General features: G+C 40.1%; 1 protein-coding gene across 1 annotated transcript in view; it reads left to right on the forward strand.

Annotated features, from left to right (window-relative positions):
* LOC118698106 (potassium voltage-gated channel subfamily KQT member 1-like) overlaps positions 1 to 21,258 on the forward strand; it is a 411,246-nt gene that overhangs the window by 12,422 nt on the left and 377,566 nt on the right. The window contains exons 2-5 of the mRNA XM_054514922.1: positions 2,344 to 2,434; positions 14,681 to 14,807; positions 17,951 to 18,029; positions 19,794 to 19,890. Of these exons, the coding sequence (XP_054370897.1) occupies positions 2,344 to 2,434; positions 14,681 to 14,807; positions 17,951 to 18,029; positions 19,794 to 19,890 (394 nt within the window). The remainder of the gene's footprint in view (positions 1 to 2,343; positions 2,435 to 14,680; positions 14,808 to 17,950; positions 18,030 to 19,793; positions 19,891 to 21,258) is intronic.

Below are 21,258 nucleotides of genomic sequence, written 5' to 3' on the forward strand. Positions count from 1 at the left end.
TGTTCTTTTGGGATTTTTGTTGTTCTTGAGGCCCTCGCTGAATCATTAATCTGTGCTTGTCTTTGACTTTGTCCTCCTGCAACTGAATTTGTACTCAGCTCATGTGGGCTGCCCTTGCTATTCATTGGGAAGGAGTGACACTCACTGGCCAGAGGATATAGTGCCATAAATTAAATGAATTTAAAGGGTCCTTTGAATGGTTTTAGTGTGTGATTTGGAAATGGGGAAAAAAAAAAAAAAAAGAGAATCTCAATGCATAAAACCAGGAGAGGAGGTTGTGGAACTCATAAACCATGAGAGTGTGGCTGAGATCTGTCCTGAGCTAAAGGTGTTGTTGTTACCCTTGTATGATAATAAGATGTATTATCTGGATCCCTTTTCTCTTATATTGTGGATCAGGATAGGTAAATATTGAAGAAATGCAAACTTGATTCAGAGACAATTGTACGTGTACAGCTCTAACCACTACTTAGGAAATCTGATTATTAATGATGGCCCTAATCTTCTCAAACCTCCACCTGTGGTTAAATAGTGTCAGAGTCCTTCCAGAGCCAGATGAAAGGAAGTAGGACCTTTTGTTTTTATAACTTGAAATCCAGTTTTAGGCTTGAAGAGGTCAGCTGTTGTCTATGTGGCAGCTGAGAAACAACTGTCCCTCCTTGCCTGTGTTAGCACATACTTCCAATTTCCTTGCAGTGTGTGAATGATCAGATCAAACATACCAAAGAATTGTTTCCAGTGTTCCTGGGGTTCCTAAGGCAGTCTAAAACTCTGAGGCACTCTAAAAAGAGAAAAAGGAAAGCTGAAGGCCTCCATAGATATCAACATTGTCCCATTTTCCCTGGTTCTAGTCGTGGTTTGAATGTGCTGCATAGAGAATATTGGCTCAGCCTACCCTCTGAGGTAACAAGGCCAACAGGTTTTGGGGGTTTTCCATATCCAAGCAGCTCTTTGCAGTAGATTTTCTATCCTGTATCTGTGTTGTGAGAACTTTGTCTCTCTAGATATATAGATATATACATATGAAGTGCATCTGTGAGTAAATACGTGGAACAGGATGCCCAGGGAAGTGGTGGAATCACCATCCTTGGAAGTATTTAAAAAATGTGTAGATGGGACACTCAGGGATTTGTGGCAGACCTGGGATTGTGGGGTTGATGTTTTGACTCGATGATCTTTGAGGCCTTTTCCAAGCTAAATGATTCTGGGATTCTGTTTCATGTGCTCCTTTATATCTGTGTGGATACATGACTGCTGAGCCCCCGGCCTTAGTTGGAAAAGCTCCTGGGGAAAGGCCAAAAGCACAGCATGGGCTGTGAGAAGAGAGGGAAAAGCAAGAGTGAGAAACAACCTCTGGGCACAGAGGTGAGAGAAGCAGGAGAAGGGGGATGAGGTGCTGCAGGTCCCAGAGCAGAAATTCCCTGCAGACCCTGGGGAAGGTTTGTCCTGAAGGACTGCAGCTCGTGGAAGGGCCCACAATGCAGCAGGGGAGCAGTGTGAGGAGAAGGAGGAGGAGGAGGATGGAAAAGAGGCAGAGACAAAGTGTTGTAGTCTGACCACAACCCCCTGCATTCCCTACTCCTCTTTGCTGCTTGGGCATGAGTGAGGGAGGGAGGCACAGGAGCTGGGAATTAGGGAAAGGGAGGTCAGGGGGACATGTTTTAGTCTTCTTCCCCATGCTTTGTGTAGGATTGAGGTTTGTTCCTGTGAAGTTTTAGGAGATTCCTGTATGTCTGCTCTGTAGCCTGTGCAGGCACCACTAACCAGGGGCTCTGTCCTCAAGCTTAGTGACCAAACTCCTGGGCTTGTGTCAGCTGTGGGCTTGATGAGGTGCATTTCGTCTCTTCTTCTGGAGCACTGATAAAAGTGTCCACTGGGGACAAGATAGATGAGATAAGACTGTAGATAAACTCCAAAGGAATTAATCTTGTCATTGGTCTCTAGGTTGTACAAGAGTTTTTCCCCTTCCTGATAAGCTTTTCCACCTCTAATTTTCATGTAAAAGCTACCAAAACCCACTGAGTGTAGCTTGTGTCTCTGTTAAGTTGTACAGCAATCAGTGAAACACGAAACATTCACTATGACAACCTTCCCTGAGAAATATACTTGATAATTGATCTTTACCTATTGATTTACTGTGTTCAGCCTTCCTGTCATTTTTATTCCGTGTTTCTGAAAGCTGAATGAAAGCAAAATGGTGATACTCATTTAAGTAGGAATAATGGACTGATTAAACACAAAGTATTTGTGATAAAAAAGTTATGTGAATGAGACAGAGAAAAACCTAGATCTAGATTTACAGTTCAACTTGATAAGTCACGAAACACTGTTTTCTTTTTACAGGTTTCTCCTGGTGCTGATTTGTTTAATATTCAGTGTACTGTCTACTATAGAGCATTATTCTGAGTTTGCCATTGGAACCCTTTTCTGGATGGTAAGTGAACTTTTTTGGGGAAGGGCTGATCAGTTTGGCTAAACCTGAATTGCTTTTGGTGAGCAAGGGAGATAACTGTTAAAAATCCTCATGCAAAGCATGCTATCAGGACATTTAAAAGAGTGCCTGCTTTCATTAAAGAAAGGTCACAGTTTAATTGGGATGATTATTTTCTAGATCCTTGAACTATGAGGTCACTTGTTAGATTACCAGTTTTTATGAACTTGCTTTTCCCAAAGTATATCTCTTATGGTGTTCATCAGTCTTAGGCAGCATGGAACAGGATTTTCTATAGGAATGAATTTTTAAAGTGTGTATTTTCTAAGTCTTATGGTAAAAATTTGGCCAAGAACATTGCTTTTCAGAGGCAGGTGATGGCTTTTCTGTCAGCCTGGTTTGCTGCTCTACAGAACAGGAAGGAAGAGCTCCTATCAGACTGCTGTCACCAGTGCTTTGGATTTGAAGTTGGTGCTTGCTTGGTGGGAATCAAAAGTACAAATAACTTGCATGAGGACACTAGACAATGTCCCCCCTCCTGTGTTCCCCCGCCTCTATTTGCCTTTAGGGAGTGAAAAATGGAGATTAAACATCCTTGATAAAAATGGAGTAAATAACTTTCAAACTGTTCCTTGCAATATCTGTATTTTAGCCACTCAAATCGTCTGATCTCAGTGTGTGATGATCTCAGTATTCTTATTATTGGTTCCTTTTGACAAATGCTGAATTTTAATGTGATAGAATTTGCTTTTCCATCTGGTTTGAAAATAAAAATCAGTTACTTCTTTGTTTTCCTATGGCTTAGGCTACATTAGCATGTGCAGCTTTTGCGTGCAGTTGACTGAGGAGTCATTAAATTCTGGAGTTATTCTGAGGTCTTGATTAAATTTAATCCTGTAGCAAATGTTGCTTGGCCTTTAAGCCACAACTCCCTGTCAAGCAAAGTGCGGTGTTCTGCCAATCACGTGTGGTCCTCTCCTGCTCCCTGAGGTGTGGTGACTGCAGGTCAGGACAGGCACTGCTGGGAGCAGTGATCCTGGCTCTGCTGAGTGTTTCTGTGCAGATGGAATATGCCTGTCCAGATGTCACAGACATCTTTTATGAAAAAATCCTTTCCTTAGGATCTTTTCTCCTGAGAAGCTGAGAGGCCTCAGGAACAAAATGTGAACAATGGTTATCTGCTGCTGTGGAATGCAACAGGTGGATCTGTGATTGGTCTCATGTGGTTGTTTCTAATTAATGGCCAATCACAGCCCAGCTGTCTCGGACTCTCTGGTCAGTCACAAGATTTTATTATCATTCCTTTCTATTCCTTGCTAGCCTTCTGAGGAAATCCTTTCTTCCATTCTTTTAGTATAGTTTTAGTATAATATATATATCATAAAATAATAAATCAAGCCTTCTGAAACATGGAGTCAAGATTCTCATCTCTTCCCTCATCATGGGACCCCTGTAAATACCACCACATCAGACACATTTTTGGACAGAGAGTAACAAGATGGAGACAGATGTGTGGCTCTCAAAGTGCCCACATAGCACTGCCATGCTATGAATCATGCCAAATGAATCATGCACAGTCAGTGGAACAATTCTTGGCCTCCTTGTGTCACAGCCTTACCCTGGGGATGCCTCTCTGGAGTTTTTCCTCCTGCTGTTTCCATAGTTTCCTTCCTAGAAATGGCCAGTACACAGGGTAGCTGTTCTGCTGGCTACTGTAGAGTCACTTGCCTAGAACGCATTTGTCTTAAAACTTGGTTTGGTCTGAAATGAATTCACTTCAATTACAGAAGATTGTTTTTAGAGCTAATTAAATCAGTTCTTTTTCATAGAGTTGGGAGGCTTCTTGCTGCCAGGAGTGAAATGGTTGGACTCCTGCTTGGAGCACATCTTCCAACCTTTACCTGAAGGAATTTCTAACTGGCTCTCCCTTTTGAGCCAGGAAAGTGTTCACCCCACAGAAGTGTGGAAATTGCTGTTCTCTTTAGTCCAGGGAGGATCATTACACTGATGTACTTCATACCACAGCTGACTGTTCATAAAACTAGAGTTTTATCTCCCCAAGTGCATTCTGCCTTGTCTCTGCCAAAGCATCTAGTGGATCAAGTTCAAAGTGAAATTGATTTGTTTCTCTCCTGAGTGAAGGACCCTGTGATTCTTTGTATAGCCCTCAGCAGCAAATAAATACTGGCATGTGATGTTTGTAGTATTTCCCCACTTGTGAGAAAACTGCTTTTCATTAAATGCAGGTAGATTAACAGTTGGGAAGGATCAATGTCAAAAATGTCCTGTTGCAAGTTGCTAAGGCCTGACAAGAGGGATAGGACTTGGTACTTGAAGGCATGGAAATGTTTTTGTATTTTCATAGGGAGGGTGAGTGCCAAGTACAATTTTGGGTAATATGAGTCACTGGAGTAGAGATGAGACATTGGTAACAGATGTAGCACTAGATGTGTCCTAAGACACCAGAGCCTGGTGTTTCAAAGATGTCATTATGTTCATGTTCTTAAGACATCTGGATGGTCTAAGAGAATTTCTTGTCAGGTGTGAAACCAATTCAGACAAGCTCTATGAATATACCAAGGAGGGAATATCAGAATGTTTGTAGCTAGAATAGAAAAAGGGGCCTGAAGAAGCAGTTCCTGGAACTAAGAGTAAAAAAAGCCCCAAATGTTTACTCTCCTCCCATTTCCTATACATATGTTCTCAAGTGTCTGACAATTCAAGTGAATTCTGGAGGAAAGGATGTGACTTTTAGCCCAGTGTGAAGGCCAATCTCTTGTCTTTGAGATGACTGCAAAGATTGCATAGCCACAGGTTCAGGTACAGGCTGATGCTAGGCCTCCCCTCTGCCATGGTTGTTTTATTTGATGCTCTTGCTTGGGTTCAAAGGAAATGTCTGTTCTTTGTACTTACAAACAGAAGACAACAGAAGACAAATTTCCATCTGATCCTCACTGGTAAAATCAGTTTACTTCTACAATAGTAGGATTGGTGAAATTGCTTGTCTTGAACTTGAAATGTTGTTGTTTGAAGGATGTTTTTGTTCTCATGCTACCAAATATTTTGTGTGCTCCCTGTCACTCTTGGGAGAGTTCTTCCCAGCTCTGACATACTCTAATTTAATTCTTTCATGTATACACGTTGTATGAGATTTGTTAATTCCTGACTAGGTTTCTTTCCCTCTGCTGAGTATTTAGTAGCCAGCATTTGAGGGAAGTGACAGTGGCATTGGCACAAAGGCTTGTATTGGTAAACACCAATAAAATGGGTAATGAAGAACACAGCTCTTTCTGAATCTTTTATACTTGCAGAGAGAAGCCTGGAGTTTCCACTACTGTTAAAAATGGATCACAATGGCAGTGTGCATCCTATTTAACAATGTACAAAGCTTAAATGCATGTACCATTGGTTTTTGTTCAGATTGTGCCTGTAGTGTGGTATGAAAATGAATCTGTAGCTTTTCCAGCCTTTCTTGGTCCTGTATCTGCACCAGAGGAGGATTTCTCACTGGTCTATCCAGCAGTACTTAGGAGACGATGCATTAAAAAGTTCTTGTGCAGTGTGTGGGGAAACAAGTGCAGTGGAACAAGGCAGAGTTGTGAATAAAGTATTTTCAATACTCAAGATGATCCTGAGTTACAGCTGAGTTTCCTTCCCAGTTTACCCAGGTTTAGGTAGCATTTTATCCTCCCATTTTGTCTCAAGTTTTAATTCTCTAATAATACAGTTATAATTTTATCTGATTCTATGATTTTTCTGTTGAAAAAGTGTTTCTAAAAATTGCCAAGGCCTCTTGATCAGGCTTTTGCCTCTCCAGCAAGAGGCTGTAATGTTTTCTTGATGATCTAGTAGTTTGTGTGTCAGTTTTGGTTTGTAAATGGCATCTAGATCTTTCAGGATATGGAATGAAAAAATAAACTATAAAATGGGCCAGGTGTACCTCCTTTGAGCCTTAATCTGTTTTCATGGTTAGAGGTCATATATTTTTCTACCAGGAGAGGTCACCATGGTAGTTTCTAAAAGACCAATTTTTATTTTTATTTAATTGCAAAAGACCTTGCAAAAAGAGAGCTTCTTAGCTTGTGGAACAACTTGCACTAACTGTGCCAGTCTAAAAACAACAACAAAATATTATTTTCATCATACATATGATGTTTTTACACACTGTAACAGCACAATAAACATACAATTTGTTTAATGATAGTGTTACAGGAGTAAGGGAAAAGTTTTGTCTGATTTAGTATTTTGATGTCAATTACTTTTTAAATTTAAGAATACTGAGTGTATTCTTAACTTGGAGAAAATAGACTGGTTTTGCTATAAATCATCTTGATTCAACTGATGAGTTCAGGCCCTGTGGTACCTCCCTTTTGGAGACAGACTTTATGCATCTGCTTTCCTCTGGAAAAGGAAAAATAGAAGACCCAATATACAGAAGAATTTCCTTTCTTTGCTGGAAAAAGCACTGGCATCTCTCCCAAACACATGAACACCTGTAGTTCACTGCCCCAGAGGGTACACAATTCCCTCAGAGACTCTCTTTTCAGAGTCCTCACTTGTTGCCTCTATTGTCAGTCCTTACTGCCCTCTTGGTTGCTGGAAATTCTCATGTAGTGACTACATTTAGTGTGGATTAGCACTCCCATGCTTGCAGATTCTGTGGGAGCAAAGGCTGAGATGTGAAATCAGAGGTTCTCACACCAGCTGGTGCCCAAGTTTTTTCAGGCCAGAGACTCACCTTGTGGCTGTGTTTAGGAGGAGGATCTTGTGGAAGATTTTTGGCTGCAGATGGGTCCTTGTTGTTTCGTGGCTGTGCCAAAGTCACTGCTCAGGTTTGGGTTTATATGATTTTTTTCTGCATCACGTGCCATGAACACACACATCCTCCTGCTCTAAATATAAGCAAGGCTGCCCAAAGTACTCAAACTTCAGAGTGCCAAATGATAATTAACTTACTTAAGCCACCTAGGGCATGTCACTGTTAAACTGCTCTGGTTCTGAACTGGACATCAGGGTGGCTTTTTCTCTTTTCTCTTTCTCTTCCTCCACTGAGGACTTCCTGTCTGCAGTGGAGGAGCTCTTCTGTTGCTTTTTGTTTGTCTCTGGTTTTGCCCCATCTCCCATCTAAGCTGTGTAGCTGTTGGGTCAGCTCCAGCCTGTAGCAGAGGAGAAACAAGCCTGCAAAAAGCTTAATTGAGTAGTCTCCGTGATTTATGTGAATGTATTCTAATAGGTTTGAGGTTGTTTTATCCATCCCATCAAAGCAGTCAGCATTAGAAAGTAAAAAAGGTAGAATTTTAACCTATTTCCTGCCTCTGTGCCAGTTTATAATTCTAAATGTGGTCTTTGCCATATTGCTTGAACACTTAGGGCCTTCCCCAGGCCTGTTTGATAAGGTGATCATTGGATAGTGCAATACATGTAGTTCACAGGTGCTCTTCCTCCTCACCACACTGTTTCTTACATCTGATAATGGACTTCTTACAGGGTATCCCATAATAATTCATGGCATTTTGTGGTATTTGTGCAGTGTACATTCCCTGGGTGACAGCAGGTGTTCATGAGGTGTGCAGTCCCATAAAGGCACTGACAGCCAGACTGCCTCAGGAGAAAATACATTAATTTCTGTGTACTGTGGTAGAGCCAGACCCTGTGAGTGCAGAATACATATGAATAAAAAGGAACTTATGGCTCATAAGCATTTCCTGTATTCTTTTACTCCTGTAAACTTCTGAGAGAGAAAGCAAGGAAGAAAATCCCTGTTTCTTTCTGAGCTTCTTGTTGGAAGATGAAAAAATAGATTGGGAATATTATATTATAACAGTACAAAGCATTATTAAAATAGAGATGGAATATTTTTCATACATAAAACATATTAGAAAAAAAAACCTGGGTCCACAAGTCTTTCAACACATTGTATAAGCTCAAGTTGTCTGCTGAGTGATCTTGCTGAGTTGCCATTGTTTTTCTGGAATCAAATGCAGCTCTCAAGCTTCTCAGTGTGAATTATAATTCAGTTATTCCTGTGGGTTATATTACCTTGTGCCTAATGCACCACAGAACACACTCAATGATTGCTCTGTGCTTTTCAAATGTCTGAAATAGAAATCCATCTGCAGTAAGTAAGGCTGATTAACAAAGCCAATTAACAAAGAGCCAACTCGTAATTCCCTTAGTCAAGTTTGACTCACTGGAGCTCAGTGGAGTTCTCCGTGCAAAGGGGTTTTAGGATGTGGCCAAGTGACTTGAGAAACATTTCTTGGGAGTGAGGGGAAGGTGGAGAGACACATGCAGGATTTTTTCAGTTCCCCTCCTGAGAATACTGACACCCTCCCAAATCAAAAGATTAAAAAGCATGGAAGTAATGATTTAAAATTCTGAAGTGCATATTCACATTGGATTGATTCCACTCCAGGAGCAAAGCTAAACCCTTCACCACCTACCAGAGGTGGTCCCTTCAGGGATGTGCTGGGGGGAGCTGGAAGGTTTCTGTGGATCTACAGAGAAATTAGAATTTTGGGCACTAACTTACTGAATCTTAATAATTCTCTATTTGATTATGTACCTTAGTGGTATCTTTCAGAATGAAGCAATTGAGTAAAGAGTTCTTGTCAAAAATAGCTGATTTTCTTTGGAGAAAAATTGTTACCTGCTTAATTAGAATGAAAAAAATAACTCTTCCTCTGTAACTCACCCATCTCACTTGAATGTGGCTGTCACAGGGGGAGCACCCTGTGCTTCCCTCAGGAGTGTACAGCTTCATTCCATGCAGGAAACAGCAAACAGCAATAAAATGAAAAACAAGCATAGTCCTGGTAGGAAGTCAGCAAATTCAGCATATTTGTCAGGTGTGCATGGAAGTGTATTTTTAATGAAAAGTTAAATCCACTTGTATCCAAACAACAGCCTTTGAGTGCATTGGTTTCACCTAAAAGTTGGAAGTGTGAGTAAGTTAATGGTACTATAGGACACTTAGCAGCATTTGGCGTTTTTTCTTCTGTATATTGGGTATTCTATTTTCACACAGGACATCTCTCATCTTTGCAAGAGCCAGCATGATGGTAGAAAAGAAACATTCTCAGTATCAGTAGGTTTTCATGGCATTTGAGTAGCTGTTAAACTGAACAGGTCACTAAATGGACATTTTCAACTGTAAGGACTGGCAAACCTTGAAGACAGGTTATCAGATTAAATTTGGGACATAAGTACACGTGTGCAAACATTTGGACTATTAAACCTTTATGCCTCTTTCTGAGGCTTCATTGTCTGGAGCTGCCATTCCTTGATTGAATCTCCGTGAGAACACACTATTCATTTAGCCATCCCACTTCCTCCTTTTACCCCAGCACCTAAATATTCCAATAAAAAAAGTGAAGAGAGCCTTGTGTGTGCTCTCCACCTAAAACACAGCTGCAGCTGAGAAAATACCCTTCTTTTTCATGTGTGCACTTTAATCACTCCAGCGAACTTCCCTCTCCTGCTTCCCCAGTGCAGTTATCCATAACCAAACTGGGATAAATTATAAATTCCAGGCTATATATTTAATTTACACACACACACACACACACATGCCTGTGTAAAAGTGTTGGGTTTCTGTGTTAATGCAGGCATTTTTTAATTTGGTCATCAATGACATTCTTGGATAAAAAGTTGATGGCTTTTCCACAAGGGTTTTTTATTTGATTGATTGAATTAGATACGGGGGGAAGTTATTTGTATAAATATTTCCCTTTAAGCTTATTTTTGCATATTTTTCATTAAATTAATAGAATGAAATTATACTAAAAATAGCATAAACACAACCATGTATTATTTTTTTATCAGTTTGGTGGAGGGACGGAAGATTTATGCAGTGGATAGACTTCAGAAAAGTAAAAAAAAATTTCAAAGATGAAATTAATTTAAGGGCAAGGACTATTATATTCCTTATGTGCATTAAGTCTTTCCCCCAGACAAGAGGGAGTAGCACGGAGTAATGGAATGCTGCTATGACTTTAGCAGAGGTGTTAGATAGCACAGACCTAGTTTAAAATCTGTAATTAAATTCATTTGTTGGTATTCCTGTGGCAATTTGAGTTGCCACAATCAAAACAGGAAGAGACTGTGACATGTGAGTGTGAAGAATCAACTCTGATATGGGTCTCATTTTTATGAATAATGGTTTGTTCCTACTCATTATTTTTGGTTTCGGTTTCATTAGAGGAGTTCATCCCTGGCTTTCTGTTGATGCCAAGCTGCTTTCCAGGTCTATTAAATCTGCTCAGAATCCTTCATCATGCATTTCTTCCTTGACCACTTCCAGGAGAAGGGGAAAAACACTACTGAGAGCCAAAATCAAAAGGGTTTGTGGATTACTTGCGAGTGTAATCCCATTTTGAAAGCAAGGGTTCTGGAAAATTGCAGAAGGCTGGAGAACGATCTCAAACTGACACACGGATGTAAATTTCATTTGCAGATTGTTTCTGCTGATTTTGTTCTGGTTCATATTTTGTCCACAAGTTCTCACCATCATTTGTTACCATTATAGTGAGAATTAATACTTTTTTCTGACTTTACAGAAAATCGCTGGGTTTGTTTTTTTTCCTTTTACCAGAAGGTAAATGTGAGGCAATAAATTTAAGGCTCTGAAAAGTGTTTATGTGTAGAAGAGGAAAAGGAGGGAGGTTAGGGCATTCTTTTGAAGGTGAATTTAGTGAGGTGAAGATTGATCAGCCTCGGCAGCTCTGGAAATGGATTGCTCCTATCTTGCATTAGGAGTCCACACAACAAGAGTGTAAATGTCACAATCTTCCTTGTTTTTTGAGGGACCACCTGCAGAGCTGTGATGTTTGTCCAGTTTCCATGCTTTTTTGGTCTTTGGCCTGTCTGAGGCTGCCAACAAATGTGTTAATGACTGTGGTTTGGTAATGTGGACACCTGTCCAGGACAAAATGAACTGTGATTAGTAATTAATGTCAAATTTGTTGAAGATGTAACTTCCTCCTTTTCATCCTTCCTGTCAACAATTTATTTTTCCTTTCCATGGACTGTGCACCCTTGTTGACTTCATCAAGGTTTTCTGGATATAACCAAGATGGGTTCTGATAATAAAATACCCTCAGGCCAGATGTAGTTTTAATTTAGCTTTTAAAAGTGTCCTCAGAAGATAATCAGGGCAATTCTAAGAAGTTTTTGCTTCCTTGGCACTTCTCTGATTGATCCTTTCTATGCAGCTTTTCACCAAAAGGAATTGTAACATACAGGTCCATGAAAATTATTCTTGCCCTGTCATAAACAGTGCTCTGCTTCCTTTAGTGGAACTTAGAGATTCCTAAGGAGAAAAACAAAATGCTAGAGTGATGATACAAACAACCTTCTAAAAATGTAGATAATTTAATAAGTGAGAGAGTATCTTGCAAGATTCCAGAAATGCAATTCTTTTCCTTTGCACATTGTTCTTACAATTTGATTTGACTATTATACTTGAATAAATATTTCTATTTAGACTGTAGACAGGATGCAAACCTAAAATTACTTGTCGATGCTCTTGATAATACACACACTAAAAAATGAAACTTGGGTAGTTAATTTGCTGTGTATTTTCTTGTGCTTCTCCCTCAAAAATGGCTGTAAGCTTTCTTAGTTTTGTACTAACCCTTGGCTTATTCAGGCTCAAAGTGCCATGCAAAAAAGAGAAGACTGTGCATATTTTCTTAGTTCTCATTCCAGGCAAAACAAGGAGGTAGAAGTGAACACAGAAATGTTAACCTAACTTTGTTAAAAATCAAAATTAACATGAATTTTTGTGTATTAGTGTAGAGTTTTTTCTTATATTTTTTTTCAGCTTTGAAATATTTTGGCCTCTCTTGAGCCATAGAATGTCAGTTTTAAAATCACGTTGGTATTGTCATTCAGTGAAAGTTGTGATTTAAGTGTGTTTTGCTTTTTGGGTGCTTTAGAATCCCCCAGGTGCAGATTGAGAGCACGTTAAAGTTAAAATGCAAACATTTTCCAAAGCTGTAACTCATGCAGTAGGTGTTTGGTGACTCTGAATTACTGGGTACAGTTTGGGTTGGAACAAATCCTAGAAGCTGTGCTTGGGTTGTGCTACCACGCTGCAACAGAGAGGAAAACAAGGAAGGGGGGAACAAAGACCTCAGTGAATCTGCCCACGTTTTGATCTTCACTAATCTGCTTTCTTTAGAAGTATTTCAAAGTACACCCATCCTTGGTCATGCACGAGTGCTTCACAATGCAGTGCTGAGAGGGGAGAGCAGTATTAAAATATTGATAATTAATTTATTTACATGTTGGATATACAGCTCACCTCTGTCACCAATCCTTATGGGTGATTTTATCTTCCCAGAAATCAACTGGGAATATCACACAGAGGACTCAAACAGGTCCAGGAGATTTCTGAGCATGTTGAAGAGAACTTCCTGGCCCAGGTGGTCAACTAGGAAGGGTGTCCTCCTAGATTTGTTGTTTATGAGGGACTTGTGGGCAAAGTGATGGCTGGTGGTTGTGTCTTGGTCATGGTGACCTTGAAGGAGCCCAGTTTCAAAAGCTGGTGATAGAAGAGATGCTGTCAGCAAAATTTGGATCCTGGATGTATGGAGAGCAGTAGAGGCTGGTTAGTAAAGTCTCTTGGGAACCTGCTCTTGGAGTTACTGGGGACTCTGAGTGCTGGTCACCTTCTCAAGGCCATCTCCTAAGAGCACAGGAACAGGCAATTCCAAAGGGTTGGAAGCCAAGCAAAGCTGGCCAGAAGACCATCTTGGCTGAGCGGGGATCTTTTAGGGGGCTGGGTGACATGGGAAGATATTCTGTCCCCAAGGTAGGGAGAAAATTAGTGCAGCCAAAGCTCAGTTGGAGTCCAAGCAGGCCAGCACTGGCAAAGACATTAAAAGGGGCTTTTACAAATATGTTCATAGCAAAAGGGGAATCAGAAATAGCATTGGGCCATGGCTTCACCAGATTGGTCACCCCAAAATAGCCACATAGACAAAGCAGACATTTAATGTCCTCTTCACTTCTGCCTTCAACAACGATGGAAGGAAGAAAGTGCCTGGTGATTTCAGACCTGTCAATCTCATTGCAGTGCCTGGTAAAATTATGGAGAAAGTTGTTTTGGGAGTTATTGAAAAACACTCAAGAGACAACACAGTCATTGTACATGTACAACCATGTACAGCCAGCACAAGTTCATGGGGGAAAGTCCTGCTTAAACTACTCAAATTTATCCATAGTTGACTAAGGAAAGTCAGAAAATGTGGTTTGTTTTTTTTTTATTTCAGCAAAACTTTTGATCCTGTCACTGAATGCTTGTGGATAAATGCTCAGGCACACAGCTCAACAAGACCATGGTACCCTGGATGAGCAGTTGGCTCAAAGAGTTGCAGCAAGCAGGGTCACAGCAGCCTGGCACTCAGTCACTGGGGGGGACCCCAGGGCTCAACTTTGCAGCCAGTGCTCTCCAGTATGTTTTTTAAGTGGTCAAGACTCAGAAATCAAATGCACATTAAGTTAGTTTGACAGCTGTACTGGACTGGGGAAGAGCTGTGAGTTCCTCCAGGGTACAGAGGCCTCACAGAGAGACCTGGATAGACCAGAGAGCTGGGCAATCACCAACTGTATGGAAATGCACAAAAGCAAGAGCTTTACTGTCCCCCTGAGATGAGCCTGTCTGGTTATACATACAAGCTGTGGGACAAGAGGCTGGAGAGCAGCCCTGCACAGAGAGATCTGGGGGTTTTGATGCAAGTTCAATGTCGGTCACCAGTGTGCCCTGGCAGCCAGAGGGGTCACCTGTGTCCTGGGGTGCACAGGGATGGAGGGAGGAGATTGCCCCACCCTGCTCTGCGCTGGTGCAGCCCCACCTGGAGTCCTGGGGGCAGTTTTGGTGTCTCAATAGAAGAAGGACATCAGAACATGAGACCGCGTCCAGAGGAGGGCAACCCAGGTGGGGAAGGAAGTGTCAAAACAAAAGAAGAATAATGTTGTGGTTTTCCTTATGATATACTGATGGAATGGAGCTTAAACCATCTGTTTATTCATGCAAATCACATTCAGGAACTGATTATCTCTCCCTTTTATTTACTGCCTGGCATATGCATGCAAAAAGTCAACAGATCAGGCTAAATTGTTTTTATTGCATCATCTATCTCAACAAGCTCATTTGTATTAGTCCTGTGAATAAATTAGATGTGCAAGCTGTACTTATAATGAAAAAACTCAACTCTGATCTCTTCCCCCTTTTCACTGTGTTAGGAAATAGTTCTGGTGGTTTTTTTTGGTGCTGAGTACCTGGTCCGGCTGTGGTCTGCAGGCTGCAGGAGTAAGTATGTTGGCTTCCAGGGGAGGATCCGGTTTGCCAGGAAGCCAATATCCATCATTGGTAAGTTTTAAACTCTTTTGCAACCCTCCTGCTTGTTGTAAATAAAAATGTCCATTTCTGCAGGGGCCTTGTTGCAGTTCTGAGCTACGTCTACCCCTCAAGCATTTATCTGCTTTGTGATTTCTCTTCTTTTGGGTTGCTAGAACACTTAAAATATATCTAAGGCAGACATCAACCTTAGAAAGGCAGGACTATAAAGTGAAAAAAAAATGACTAAACCTTGGGTAATTGCAGGAAACTGGCAAGATTTTGAACACAAAATCCTTCCTTGGGTACAAACAAATTCTTCATCTTCTTCTGGAGCTGGTCTGTTTTTGTGATGTAACCATGAGGCCCGTAAGGAATTGTTTTTACTCCTAATGTGTTCTTGATTTTCCTCTCAATTAATAAGTGTTTCTTAGGTTGGTATATTAGAGAAAGTGATAGTTTCACTGAACTGTGATTTCAAGGGGTTCTCTCTGCTGGTATTTTGGTACTACCACAGCAAATATTCATGTTTGCATTGGAGCCCCTGGGGAAGACATGGTGGGTTTTGTTAAGAAAAGCTAAGGATGGCTATAGCTGGTTGTGCACTCAGTGTCAGTGCTTCATTTAACCTTTGAAATTCCCCTAAGGATATAATAGATTGGAAATCAAGATTTGCTTTTCCACATCAAATGCAGCTGGAATAATGTCTGCACTGACAGAACAAGATAAACTTGGGAAATACCTTTGCTGGGAATGATAGAATCCTACTGACTCAGCCTATTACTTTCAAATCAATGAATAAAATACAAACACTGGAAAAAAAATTCAAGGATTAGAACAGAATGTAAAACATTTGTTTTATTTCTTCATTAATATGAAAGTCTTTATTTTAAATTTAGAAAAAAAAAATCCACTAAAATTTATTTGACAGCAGGGAGATTTCTTTTATGGGATTCTGTTCCTGCTAAAATTTGGATTAGTTCTTAGCAAGTTCAACATGGAAAATCCCAGGCTGAGGCAGAAGGAATGTTCTGGGACACACAGGCTCAGTAAAAAGATGGGAGGTGGATTATGATGCAAAGGTCTGGGAGAGGAACATTTAAAGAGATTGACAAGCAACCAGGAGCTTGAAGGGAAATCAGCAGGGGCTGGAAATATGTGGTATTGAAAAGTGTCAGAGAAAGGGCAGGATATGCTGAAGGTCTAGGCTGTAAAATAAGGCTGTTTGGACCAGTAAATTAGGATTAATAAGGGAAATCTAAGCACTGGAAACTGGAATGAAAACTAGAAACAGAGGAGAAGCAGAAATAGAAGAACATGTTTGCAGAAAAAGAAATAAAAAGAAATATCTCTAGCAGGAAGAACACTTTCAGAAAAGAAGAAAGTGCAAATGAAAAAATCTCTTTTACTCTCACTACTTGGTTGAACTCCTTTTCTAAACATCAATCTTTTTCACCTTTCACTCCATCTCTGTCTTCAGATGGAGATGTGTATGTCTGACAATGTAGTAAAGACATGATGCATCATTTGCTAAAGGGCAAAGATCTGTGTTATGATGTGATGGGAAGAAGACCCACCCTAAATTCCAGTGTTTACAAATATGCGTTCACACACATACATGATAAAGGAACAGCATAAAAGAGTTTGCAGTCAGGCATTGAAAAGCTAAGATTAATCCCAAATGGAAGCTCTTTCTGTAGCCTCATCCCTCTCTTTATTAATTTTCATTTTCATTTTCATTTTCACTTTCATACATGCACAATTAGTGTAGTACAGTATTTAAACTGACTGTGTGCTTTCCCTTGAGGAGGAATCTGGGTTTTACAGCAAAAATCAGACTGGAAATTAATTCCACTCAGAGAGTGAAGGATGCTGTTGGTTATGGAACTTCTGCAGTACTTGTTGCAGCAATTACATGGTTTTAAATGAGGCAGGAGAATGTTTAAAAGGAGAGGGAAAAAAAAAGTTAACCTTGCTGAAGGAAACTGTCATTGCTGCTCAGGTTGGATCCCATCCTGCCTCTTGCCCAGGCATCCCATGGAAAGTTGGTTAAAATCAGTTCTCACAAGTGGGCCTCATTTTCTGGATGTCCAAAGGAAGACTTTGAGTTGGGTTGCAGAGGTTCTGAGCCCTCACAGCTGCAAGTGAAGTCAGCAGGGCTGGAGTTTTGAAGTGCTCTATAATGCTAAGTGCTCTGAAGAATAAAGTGCTGCCTGTTACAAAGTGGCAAAGGAAGGTTTACCAACATTTTTCCTTGTTCTGCCTCCATTTGCTACCTGTTTATAATACTATCCTTTAGTTTTTGGTTAGAATTTGAAAGGAGAGCATTTAGATGCTCTAAAGAGGTTCACCACAGAAATGCCTGTAAGGAAATTAAAAAAAAAATCTTCTCAGAATAATGTTACAGCAAGGTTCAGTAATTAAAAGAAATGGACATGCTCACTGAACTGGGATGAGGGAAAATAAGGGATGTTGTCTCAATTGTAAACTCAGTCCATCATTTGCTTTGTATAAAGCTGGAACTGTGTAAACTGCAGAGTTGTGGAAACAAAACAAAACAAAAAAAGAACTCTGGAAACAATTATTTTTTCATACAAATAAAGACAGTATCACAAAGTAAACTAACAATTTTGATTTGTTTTAGCCAGCCTTTCTTCTGACAGTTCCATTAGGTTTGAAAGCTTGGCTTCACAGCTTTGATACAGCTTTCAAACCAAGTGTATGTGTGTATGTATGCATGATATTTCACTTCATGGATTTCATTATTGTGTGGTGAAAACCCTTGCATTTCCTCTTGGATCAGAAGCCTTGAGCCAAAATATGGGTTCATTTCTAGGGTGCACAAATGCCTTTGCATTTTTTGTGGCAAGCAGCCTAATCCATCGGGTTCTTTGAAAGGTCTGTTGCTGAATTATCCTGGAAGAAACTGTAGCCACTGGGGTTTTGATGTGAAACTATCACATAGACTTAACATGCCCACCAAATTTCAGCTAACAATTTCTTTTTTTGAAGTGCTTTTCTTAGTCTGTATTTGTTGTGGGTTTTTTTTAATGCTGAGACAAAAAAAACCAAAAAAAACAAAAAAACAAAGAAAAAAACAACAACAAAGAAAAAACCAAACCAAAAAACCAAAATAATGCATTCTTTCTTCTTTTGTTTGTTTGTTTGTTTAACAGACCTGATTGTGGTAGTAGCCTCAATTATTGTTCTGAGCATAGGATCTAATGGGCAGGTGTTTGCCACCTCTGCAATAAGGTAGGTTCTGCTGTCACTGCAGCTCTTCACTACCACAGAGGTTGTTAGGTGTGTATCTGATTTGCCTAATTCCCAATTTAACTGCATGTCTGATTTTCCTAACACAGGGAAAGTTACTCCATTGAAGCACTGGGGGACTGGGTGCTGTTGTGCTTGTGACTGGTTGGGAAACGAGTGCAGGAACAAGGCAAATGAAAAATGGTGGGAATGCTGAAGCCAAGTGGAAAAAATGAAACATTGTGTCCTATTTAAAACATCAAACAACTGTCTCTCTGAGACAGTTACAGAGAATTACAGATCATGGGTTTATTTAAGAAGTAATCCAGACAGTGCTTAACTGGGTGCTTTTTGGGTATGAGTAATTACTTTGTTTAAAGAGTAATTATGCTTTGGTGGATTTGTTTGGCATGAGTAACTCACACTGTGCATGGAGCAGAAACATTTGATGTACACAGTGTTTGTTCAGCTTGCATCAAGTACTGCAGGCTTGTTTTGGGAGGTGAAGTGAGTAAACAGAAGAATGATAAGCAGTAGGTGTACTTCCTACTCCTAACCTGACTTCCAAGATGTGCTGCATATTTTGTCACAAACCTCTGCTTCCCAGTGCAGTGGAATAACTGGGAAGTGGGAATGTCCAGTACTGTCTAAACTGTCCAGATGTGTATGCAAACACTGGGGAGAACTATGTGTACAGAATGTTTTTAAGGTAATTCTTACCGTAGAACATTCATCCTTACCTGATGGTAAAGACTCCGCCCAGGCAGCAGGAATATCAGCTCCTATAGGAAAAGAGGAAGGTGCATGAGGAAATTCCAAGGGTTGGGGTTTTAAAATTTAACTAGAAGCATAGGAAGGACTCAGTGAAGCCTTTCCCAGTGCTGAGTCCAGAGTCACTGTCCTACGCCTCAGAATGCTCTCTGAACCTTAACTCACATCCCTGCAGTGTTATCATTGCTCCACTGAAAAGCCAGCAGGGTCAGGCAAGTAGGAATTAAAAATAAAAACCTACATCCACAAAAAAAAATCTTGAAGATTGCTAAAAAGAGCCAAAAATACTTTCAGTGAAAAATTTTCAGGTACATGAATTCAGTGTTCATCCTTTCCTGCTTTACACTGGTTTGTTTCAGTGATAAGACAGTAAGATGACTGTAGGCAAACAAAATTCATTGTCAAAAGAGCAACTAAATGAAATATTTCCATGGAATAAAATTGTGCTGAAGAACCATATTGATAATTACTTGTATTTAGTTGAAAATATTTGGAGCTTATGATTGATTTAGTTATTCTCCTAAAACACATAGGACACTATCTATTTCCATTGATATCAAAAATATTTCAGTAACTCACATGACAAGGATTTCAGTAATGCCATGTTTGATTCATATTCTGCTTTTGGCAAATAGAGAAAAAGGTTTGCTTACATTTATGTTAGCAAAGCTTGAAGTTTTCCTTGGAAAGGAGGTATTTAAAGTTTGGAATTATAGAAATTATATCAGGTTTTCTCTAACTTGGTTTGTTTTCCCATTAAATAATTGTTTTCGTAGTCAATATTTCTGAAGAAATTTGACTATAATGAAATGTGATCTAAACACAGAGATGCCTCAAGCCTGAGATGCCACCCCAGGGAGGGGCAGTGCTATCACAGTTCTTGAACACAGCAGTGTGTTAGTGGACATAACCAGTTGTGGGTGGATAAGGCAGTATTGTCCTCAAGCATTTTTATGTGCTTATTGCATTTATTTTAAAGCTTCACTTTCCTTACAGGGGGATTCGCTTTCTCCAGATCCTTCGGATGCTCCACGTTGACCGCCAGGGAGGCACCTGGAGACTCCTGGGGTCAGTGGTCTTCATCCATCGACAGGTACCCAGCCTTTAAAACATCCCCTAAAATTCATTGGCTTCAGTGAATTCTCTCTGTGGGCTTCAAATAATGGTCTGGTGTCCACTAAGGAAGGCGGGAGCCTCTCTTGAAATGGAAAATGTAAACCCCATCCCTTCTGAATTATTGTAATTTTGAAATTAAGGGGCTCTCAGGCAAAGATATGGGAATGGGAATAACAGTTCTTTATTAGGAAAATTAAAATACAGATGCAATAGTGCAAACAACAAAAAAAAAAAACACTGAGTCAGAATACAACCTTACAACCTGACACCCTGTTGGTCAGGGTGTTGGTAGCAGTCCCATTCAATGGTGGCTGCAGCCCTCCTGGAGTGCCAGCTGTGGTTCTGTTGGAGCAGGGATCCTGTAGAAGGGTGGAGTTTTCCTCCGAAGGTCCTGTGGTAGTGTAGATGGGCCTGGTCTTCTGCTCCTCTTGGAACCAGTGGGAAAAAGGCTCCTGTCATGTTCCAAATGTCAGACTATATCCAGGTAAGAATGTTTGGCTCCTCCCCCTGGGTGGAGCATCCCACACCAGGATGATGTAATTTTATCAGTCAGGCAGTGACACTCAATAGCCCAGAACAGAAGATATTTCCTAGAGGGAGGATTGGTTCCTGAAGAGATAAAGAAAACTGCCCAATTAACAGAAGATAACTTCCCCACCTCTAACAGATGCCAAATAGAATACACACATATCTTACAACCCAGGACAACTGGTTTAAATGAAATTTTACATTGGAAGAGAAAAAATACTTTGAAAGTCCATCATATGTTTCTTCCTCCTTTTAAAATGGGAAACTATTTTTGCTGTTCAGGGCAGCGGCTAACAGGGTATAAACACCAGTGTTTGGGTTTATTAATTAACTATTGTACTCTTTGATGTTATTCCTCAATATAATTTCTTAAATGCAGTTTTGTGGGCTGCCTTTCATATTGCAAGTACTCTCCACTTTCTCTGCAGAAGATGTATTCCTAGCTTGGTTTTCCGGGGGAAAACCAAACACTAATAGGAAAGCCTTGCTAGAAGAAGTCAATTCTAGAAGAAGTCAATTATTTAAATATTTCTGTTGTGTTTACCTTGAACACAAAGTTTTCTAATTCATTCTGTAAATTTAAAAAAATGAACTATGTTATGATGCTGTGTAAGAAGAGTTACTTTTTCAACGTTGTGGTCACAGAGGCAAACCTGGCTGTTAATAGGTGCATGTCTGCTACAGCTTTGAAACAATTTTTCTGTGTGAAAGCTCATTAAGCAGGAGGAGTTTAAAAGTTTTTCTGCAGATTTAAAAATATTTCTAATTGAAGGCTTCTTTTTGAGTCTTCATGGAATCTCTTGATGATTAGCTTTAT

Source organism: Molothrus ater, chromosome 5, assembly GCF_012460135.2.
Source record: "Molothrus ater isolate BHLD 08-10-18 breed brown headed cowbird chromosome 5, BPBGC_Mater_1.1, whole genome shotgun sequence".
NCBI classification, from domain to species: domain Eukaryota; kingdom Metazoa; phylum Chordata; class Aves; order Passeriformes; family Icteridae; genus Molothrus; species Molothrus ater.